The following is a 9,581-nucleotide window of genomic DNA, read 5'->3' as shown; positions in this document are numbered from 1 at the left end:
GGCAACGATCTTACTTGGCTTGCCGGGTCTTCTCACGCACAGCACATTTCCAAAGGTCTCGGTCAGTAGTCATCGCCTCGGTGAGGCCCAATGTACGAAGGTCTTGCCTCACCACCTCAGCCCAGGTCTTCCTGGGCCTACCTCTTCCACGGGTTCCCTCAACTGTTAGGGTGTGGCACTTTTTCACGCAGCTATCCTCATCCATTCTCACCACATGTCCATACCAGCGCAATCGTCTCTCTTGCACACCACAACTGATGCTTCTAATGTTCAGCTTTTCTCTCAAAATACTTACACTCTGATGGGTATTCACATTGACATTACACATCCAACGGAGCATACTATATACACACACATATATATATATATATAGATATAGATATATGTTCATCATGTTGAACCATTAAGCCCTACACATTTTTTTCCCTCTCAATCCTTTCTGCTGAAGGATGTAGGCTTGAAACGTCAAAGACTTTTCCATTCTTTCTGTGTGTCAAACTAATACACCTGCTTGTTGTTTCCTCACCTGTCTTCATCTTTTGTATTCTGTAAATGTGAACTATATATATATACACACACATGCACACATTTATATACACACACACACACATTCAGTTTCTTATTTCTTTATTGCCCACAAGGGGCTAAACATAGAGGGGACAAACAAGAACAGACAGAGGGATTAAGTTGATTACATCGACCCCAGTACGTAACTGGTACTTAATTTATCGACCCTGAAAGGATGAAAGGCAAAGTCTACCTCGGCGGAATTTGAACTCAGAACGTAACAGCAGACAAAATACCGCTAAACATTTCGCCCGGTGTGCTAGCGTTTCTGCCAAATCTAGCATTTCTGCTAGTGCTTCTGTCTCCCATATCCACACACACAAGGCTTTGGTTTTCCTGGGGTTATATTAGAAAATACTTGCCCAAGTACCATGTAAGGACCGATCCAAAACAACATAGATGGGAAGCAGGCTTCTTAACCACACAGCCACACCTGTGCCAATTATATAATACTTCAAACAAAATAACAGAGAAAGCATCTTTAATTGCTTCAGATAACTCTGGCAACATAACCGAAAATTAATGAATAATTAAGCTGCTCTCATTAGACTCATTTCATGTAGCTTTTCTAATTTTACTCTTTGGATGGTTTTAATGTTACCTGAGTATATTCTGATATCTCTGGCTCTTTTGATACTAACCTACCTGAGACCACCCCATGTTCTATGATATAACTTTCCTGTTTTTAAAGTGATTTAAATAAAACCTTCCATTAAAATTCCATGTTAATTTTATGTTCTAAACATCAGTTTAATAACTATGCTAAATAGCCATCTGTGTATCATACTTAATGTAAACACATAGGTGAAAGGCAAATTTACTGCAGTATTCATCCAGAGATAGCATCTCCAATGCTAAAAATACGATAGAAGGTGTCTATAAATTATTTTGACAACTTTCATATACTAATTGTGGAAGTTGTAAAGATAATTTATGAACACTGTATATATTGGTGGGTGGCGAAAATCATCCCAGTAGCAGCTAATGAGAATGCCTCACAGTCAGTCACATACATAGAAGAGATTTGTAACCTCTGATATAGAGAGAAACAACAAAAAGCATTCACCGGCTGAATAAAATCACTGGGCTAATACCGCAGTATATTTGCCTGTCAATGATGTATTTACATTGAGTACTATACACAGGTGGCTATTTAATTCAATACTGCTTCTACTGCATATAATGGACTACAGAGTTATTTTACTAAATTCTTAATTTTTTTCAAAATTAAATGAAACAAAGGCAGTGCATTTCAACAGAGATATGGTAACAAAAGGTTTACCATATAATGAGACATGTATTATTGCCTCCATATTGTTTAATAGCACAATAATGCATGTGACAAAACGATTAGAGAATAGCATTGTCACCAAATACTCTAAGGACAAGAATTCAGCCTCCAGGCTCTGATTACATCAACAACATTGTCGTCGTTGTTGTCGTCATCATCATCGTCACTCTCATACTTGCATGAGTCAGACAGATTTTGTCCAAGCAGATTTTCTATGGCTGGATGACTTTCCTGCCACCATTTGCCACCTGTTTTTAAGTAAGGTGATATTTTCCCAAGGCAAGGCATGTTTTTCATGGAAGAATAGAAACAAACATCATCTGCATGATACTCATTTACAATCATCACATTTAGATAGAAAGATAGATAGATAGATAGATAGATAGATAGATAGATAGATAGATAAACAGACAGACAGACAGATACAGAGACATACCATATCTAAATATAAATAAATAAATATCGATAGATAGATAGATACAGTGATACATCATATATATATATATATATATATATATATATATATATAGCAAATGAAAGACAGAAGATAGAATATACTATGGTATTCACCCAAGGATAGCATCTCCTATGCTAAAAATACGATACAAGATATCTATAAATTATCTTTACAACTTTTACAATTAGTATGTGAAAGTTGTAAAGATAATTTACGGACACTATATATTGGTGGTGAGGGGGGGGGGTAGTGAGATGGATTTCTTTTAATTTTTGTCTACTAAATCCACACACAAGACTTTGGTTGGCCCAGGGTTATAGTAGAAGACACTTGCCCAAGATGTTGTGCAGTGGGATTGATCTCAAGACCACATAGTTGGGAAGCAAATTTCTTAACCACACACTCACACCTATTCATGTAAAACAGTAGCACAGAAACAATACAATTATGAAAATATACAATCCATGAATGCAGATGGAAGATTGACAAATTTCATTTTACCGATTATATATTGGTATTTGTAGTTCACAGATATCAAAAGAATTTTTAATTTTAGGATTCAGCGTTAAGCGAACTTCAATGATGACTTTTCCTCCTGGTTCAACCTGCAAAAGAAAGACAGCCATTTTCTAGATTTACTATGGTAGACCATTAAGAAAATATTTGTTAGTTTAAAAATTAATTACCAGAAGGGAACAGGTAACAAAAAATCAAAATCTAGTTCAGAAGTTCCAAACCATGGACTCCTTTGATTGCTGTTTTTCTTGGGTGGACCCGCATAACTATTTGATGCTTAACAAATCCTTTATATTTTTTGTCATCATCATCATAATCATCATCGTTTAACGTCCGCTTTCCATGCTAGCATGGGTTGGACGATTTGACTGAGGACTGGTGAACCAGATGGCTACACCAGGCTCCAATCTGATTTGGCAGAGTTTCTACAGCTGGATGCCCTTCCTAACGCCAACCACTCCGAGAGTGTAGTGGGTGCTTTTACGTGCCACCGGCACTAAAGTCAGTCAGGCAGTACTGGTAACGGCCATGCTCAAAATGGTGTATGTTACGTGCCACCCGCACAAGAGCCAGTCCAGCGGCACTGGCAACGATCTCGCTCGAAAATAATTAAATATTTCTTTCTACTAAAGGTACAAGGCCTGAAACTTTTGGGGGAGGGGAATAGTCGATTACGTCGACCCCAATGCTCGACTGGTATTTTTTTATCAACCCTAAAAGAATGAAAGGCAAAGTCAACCTTGGCGACATTTGAACTTAGAATGTAAAGACGGATGAAATGGTGCAAAGCAAATTGCCTGGAATGCTAACGATTCTGCCAGCTCACTACCTTTTTATAATTAAATATTATTAGGAACAATATTAAAATAATGTTAAACTATTTTGTAAGTTGTAGGAGCACAAGCAATTTATTGCTCGTAAATTTTAACAAAAAATCTTATATGAACCCCCAAGGGTCATATGAACCCTCGTTGAGAACCACTGTTAGTAGATTAGTTGGAAATAAAAGCCAAATTATATTCTGGGTTCTTTAATACAACAGAAATGAAGATTGGTATACTTTGTTTCTGTTTTTATTTTTTAATATCTACTTTTACATACCTGCATGGATTGGAGGGAGTCTATTAAGGCAGATTTTCTATGATGCCCTTTCTGTTGCTAGTTTTAGGCAAAGTAAAAATGCCCCATGGCTAGAAATGTTTTTGCAGAATATTGAAAAAAATGACTATTTGGATGACAGTTGAATTAATTTCAATAAATTTATTTCATTAATTTTCTTTTCATGATTTCAGAGTGTACTTACCTGCATATCATAGTAGCCAGTTATTGGCATATCTTTGGGGGCATTGACCGAATAATTGCAGAGAGTAAACTGTTCTTGTGGTGGAATGAATCGAATTCTTCGAGAAGTGCTGCGAGCATCTAACTCTTGATTATCACCTGTAGTATTACAGAAATATAATATGTTATATTCTACACTGAACAATAAACATTCATTCATTATATAGGCAAAAGGCATGTTACACAGGTACACAGGTATTTCATAGGTACATGTTTTATTAGGGTAGGGTTTAGCTGCTCAAACAGACATCAATCTTTAATCTTCTATCTTTTACTTGTTTCAGTCATTAAACCGTGGCCATGCTGGGGCACTGCTTTGAAGAATTTTAGTCGAATGAATCGACCCCCAGTATTTATGGTTTTTAAAACCAGCTACTAATTTTATTGGTCTCTTTTGCCAAACTGCTAAGTGACAGGAATGTAGACACATTAACACCTGTTGTCAAGTGGTGGTAGGGGACAAACAGATAAAACCCACACACACACGTGTATATGTATGACCAGCTTCTTTCAGTTTCCATCTTACATATCCACTCACAAGGCTTTGGTTGGCCTGAGGCTATAGCAGAAGACATTCACCTAAAGGGCCACACAATGGAACTGAACCCAGAAGCATGTGGTTGGGAAGCAAGCTTCTTACTGCACAGCCACACCTGTACATATATATATATACACACACATATATATTGGCACCCATGCCTGGCTCATAAGCGCTGGTTTCCCGGTTTCATTGGTGTATAGGTTCCCCACCTGGATGGGACGCCAGTCTGTCGCAGGCAAGCTGCTAGATGCAGGAGGAAAGAGTGAGAGAAAGTTGTGGTGAAAGAGTCAGCAGAGTCTGCTAGAGTCACGTGGAGCTTAGGTGTTTTGCTTATAAACACAGACCTGGTCTGAGATCTGAACCAGCGATCCCTCAACAGCAGCTCTGCTGATCTAACCACTAAGCCATGTGCCTCCACTAGGAAGGGCATCCAGTCATAGAAACTACGCCTAATCAAAAGCCTGGTGCAGCTCCCCAGCTTGCAAGTTCCAGTCAAACCATCCAACATGGACAATGGACATTAAATGATGCTACAGATGATGATGTGGGTAGGATAGCACACACAGAGAAACCAAAAGGTTAACTTAAACCATTATTTGAGATTTTTAGTTCACATGAACATCATGTTGTTATGGTGCCAAATAAAACTATAATTCTGTTTACAAAAGTTTTGTTTATGAAGATATCTATTTGCAAAGTCACTATAGCCCACCGAGATAAATTTAGCAGTCACATGCATATATAATGGGTGGGTTGGGAAGGGAGATAGTATGTGTTTGGGGCATGCATGTACACACACTCACATACACAGAGAAATACTATATTATAACATTGCATGCACACACACACACACACACAGAGAAACATTATATTATATCATTTGACTATGTGATTTTTTTTAGCAACATGTAAGAAAACACCATAAAGTTATATGTATACACACACACACACACACACACACATACACACTTACACACACACACACATATACACACTTACACACACACACATATTTATGCATACATAAATGCACAAACACACAGAAACACATAACCATAACAGCATGTGACCATGTGACACATGACCAAAACACCCCTATCCCCACCCACCACACACACACACACACACACAGCATAAAGTCATATCACACAAGTGCACACACACAAACACACAGAAAAATACTAAGTTATGACATCATGTGACATGTGACTTATTACCAACATATAAGAAAACAACATGAAGATAGACATCTTTAACATAATAAAAACAAACGGCAATATATAATATTTCTTCTTATTATTCAACATTTTTTCACATTTTCTATTTTCTTCTTTTTTTTTAATTTTTACTAGTTTAGCATCTTTGAATTTCTGGTACAGAAACCAAGAATTTGCCTTTGATATATAATCAGCACCATCATCATGGATTGGTGCAGGCGTGGCTGTGTGGTAAGAAGCTTGCTTTCCAACCACATGGTTCCGGGTTCAGTCCCACTGTGTGACATCTTGGGCAAGTATCTTCTATTATAGCCACGGGCCAACCAAAGCTTTGTGAGTGGATTGGTAGACGGAAACTGAAAGAAGCCTGTCATATATATATATATATATATATATATATGTGTGTGTGTGTGTGTGTGTGTGCGCATGTGTATGTGTGTGTGTGTGTGTTTATGTGTGTCTTTGTGTCTATGCTTGTCCTCCATCACCACTTGACAACTGATGCTGGTGTGTTTACATCCCCGTAACTTAGCAGTTCGACAAAAGAGACCAATTCAATAATTCTACAAAGAATAAGTCCTGGGGTTGATCTGCTTGACTAAAATCGTTCAAGGCAGTGCTCCAACATGGTCACAGTCAAATGACAGCAACAAGAGTCATCATCACCACTGTTTTAACGTCCACTTTTCGAAGCTTGCATGGGTCAGATGGAATTTGTTGAAGGAGATTTTCTAAGGCCAGATGCCCTTCCTGTCAACAACCCTCAAGTGTCTCCCAGTAAGGCAATATTCCCTCATGACCAAATGTATTTTCATGGAAGACTGGAAATGAAAGACACGACGTGTGTGACAGTGATACTTGCGTCTATCATGTGATATCAAAACAAAGCAACAGTAAGACAAACACACCCACACTAATATATATGTGTTTGTGTGTATAATATATATATATATATATATACACACACCATAGGTTTCTTTCAATTTCTGTCTATCAAATATACTTACAGATGTCTTCTACTCTGGCTCAGGACTATAGCAGAAAACACTTGCCCAAGGTACCACTTAGTGGGACTGAACCCAAAACCATGAGATTGAAAGCAGACTTCTTAACCACACAGCCACATCTGTGTCTAAGATCATATCTAATATAATCTGACCGAAAGGCAGCGAGCTGGCAGAAACGTTAGCATGCCGGGCAAAATGCTTAGTGGTATTTCGTCTGCCTTTACGTTCTGAGTTCAAGTTCTGCAGAGGTCGACTTTACCTTTCATCCTTTCAGGGTTGATAAATTAAGTACCAGTTGCACACTGGGGTCGATCTAATCAACTGGCCCAATCCCCCAAAATTCCCGGGCCTTGTGCCTAGAGTAGAAAAGAATATTTTTTAGGTGGTGAGCTGGTAGAAATGTTAGCACACTGGGCGAAATGTGTAGCAGTATTTTATCTGCCTTTACGTTCTGAGTTCAAATTCTGCAGAGGTCGACTTTGCCTTTCATCCTTTCAGGGTTGATAAATTAAGAACCAGTTGCATACTGGGGTCGATCTAATCGACTGGCCCCAACTCCCCCAAAACTTTAGGCCTTGTGCCTAGAGTAGAAAAAAAAATGATAATAATTTGACGGAATTTAAACAGAAATTAATGTAGTCTTACTTAATGCGTCATCAACATCAGCACTTTGAACACAGGGGTGAACTGTAAAATTATCCAAACAGAATCTTTCATTTGTAGGCATTTGGATAATGTTGAGTGTGACCTCAGGAACAATACCATCCAGATCACACTTACATGTCACCCTGCCATACACTTCCCAGTCATTTCCCTTCTGATTGGTTCCACACTGAAAGAAAATAAACCAATGAGATTACAGTAAAAAAAATACGAAGTAGTAATTTCAGTGAATATTTCACAAATTCTTGTGTAATGAATGATGTTATATTCGGTTATCAGCTAAATTTGTTTGATTTTTTTTTCTTTTTTACTCGACAATCCATGTTATCATCATCATCATCCAGTGTTTTAAATCCAGGTTTAGTTCCCTCAATGTCATAGCAACTGCCCTCACACCATCTCGCCCAGTTTTGGGCATTCTCCTTTTTCAAACCAACCCTCAAATGCAAAAATCACCCCGGGTCCTATATGCAAAGTTAGACCTACATTACATGTTTTAATGCATTAAGAACTTTTTTCTTGAATATGTGCTGCTGAAATTGGGGGCATCTAATATGACCAGGCATTTTTTAAACCATCAAATATGTAATTTTATTTTAAAATTATAAAGGGAGCTTACTCTGTCGCTACGTACTGAAATAAAACATGTTAAATGAATAGAAGGTGATAAATTCTGTAAATTTTTCCTTCCGTAGAAAAAGGAAATAATAAATGATTTCCTCTATCATTTTGATTATAGAACCCATGCTAGCATGGAAAGCGGACGTTAAACGATGATGATGATGATGATGATGAAAGGAAAGAAAAAAAAAGCAAATAAACAAGATTTCACAACTCAATTAACACAATATCATCAATTGATAACAACATGCTTATGTAAATGTCACTGTATAATAGATCCTCTAGTTTAGAGAGTGTGAAGGTCATCTAAGTTACTTTTAATATCCGTCACAAAATTTGGAAGGAAAGATAAGTAGACAGAATAAGCATCCTATGTACTACACTAAAATCTCTATTGCTACAATTTTGTCGGTCATGAGTCTCTCTTTTGTCTTTAACATTTATTTCTATTCATTCAATGCAAAAAGCTTAGCTAAAAAAGAAAAAAAAAAAAAATTAAAGAAAAAGCCAGGAATGTAGTATGAAGGTACTTTCTAACAAACAGATATATAGTTAATCTTACGTTTTTATGATTGTAATTTTAAAATACTAGTACTTTAATTTTAATTAGTTATTCTAAGAAATACTCTTACCACTGCCACTAGTTTGTCATTAATGCTCTGTGAGTTCTTTTTATATTGATACACATGCTAATAATAAGTTTATTGAAGAAATAAGCCTAGGGAACTACCACACTGTCATCTAATCCAACCTGCTATAAATGACAGCCAAAATCCCTCAGATTACACCCTACCATCTTAAAAGCAAAGAACACATTAGACAATGCAGTCCTAGAAATAAAGGAACTCTATTAGTCAGGGATGACCATCCATCTGCACCTGTATGTGCAGGGATGGACATGATTATTATTTTTTTTTTTTAGGAGAATTACATGCTTGGACAGTTCCTCCAGTATGCAAGACTTCCTTGTCCATGCCATCAATGTTTATCTAAGGGACAGGTCACCACCAATAGGGTTTGGCACCAGTATATTACTACAGGTATTGCTTTCAGAACGTAATGAGCCTGAATAGACACTGCTTGACTATAACAGTTCTACCAATCCACAATCCTAGATCGGTATTTTTTTATGGACAAAGCAAAGCTGACTTTCGTGGGATTTGAACTCAGTGTGCAAAGAGTTGTAACACATACTATGAGGCATTCCAGCCAATGCTCTAATGACTCTGCCAATTTGCTATGTGTGTGTGAGTGTGTGTGTGTATGCATATATATGCATGTGTGTATGCATATATATATATGTGTGTGTGTGTATGCATATATATATATATATATATATATATATATATATATATATATA

General features: G+C 37.1%; 1 protein-coding gene across 1 annotated transcript in view; it reads right to left on the bottom strand.

The window, feature by feature from the left end:
- LOC106875148 (AP-5 complex subunit mu-1) overlaps window positions 1–9,581 on the bottom strand; it is a 31,499-nt gene that overhangs the window by 10,380 nt on the left and 11,538 nt on the right. Inside the window, exons 8-10 of the mRNA XM_014923153.2 lie at window positions 7,583–7,769; window positions 4,135–4,271; window positions 2,817–2,920 (exon numbers count right to left, since the gene is read on the bottom strand). Coding sequence (XP_014778639.1) covers window positions 2,817–2,920; window positions 4,135–4,271; window positions 7,583–7,769 — 428 coding nt within the window. The remainder of the gene's footprint in view (window positions 1–2,816; window positions 2,921–4,134; window positions 4,272–7,582; window positions 7,770–9,581) is intronic.

The sequence above is a fragment of the Octopus bimaculoides genome, chromosome 6 (genome assembly GCF_001194135.2).
Source record: "Octopus bimaculoides isolate UCB-OBI-ISO-001 chromosome 6, ASM119413v2, whole genome shotgun sequence".
Classification (NCBI taxonomy): domain Eukaryota; kingdom Metazoa; phylum Mollusca; class Cephalopoda; order Octopoda; family Octopodidae; genus Octopus; species Octopus bimaculoides.
This window is presented reverse-complemented; position numbering and strand designations above follow the sequence as displayed.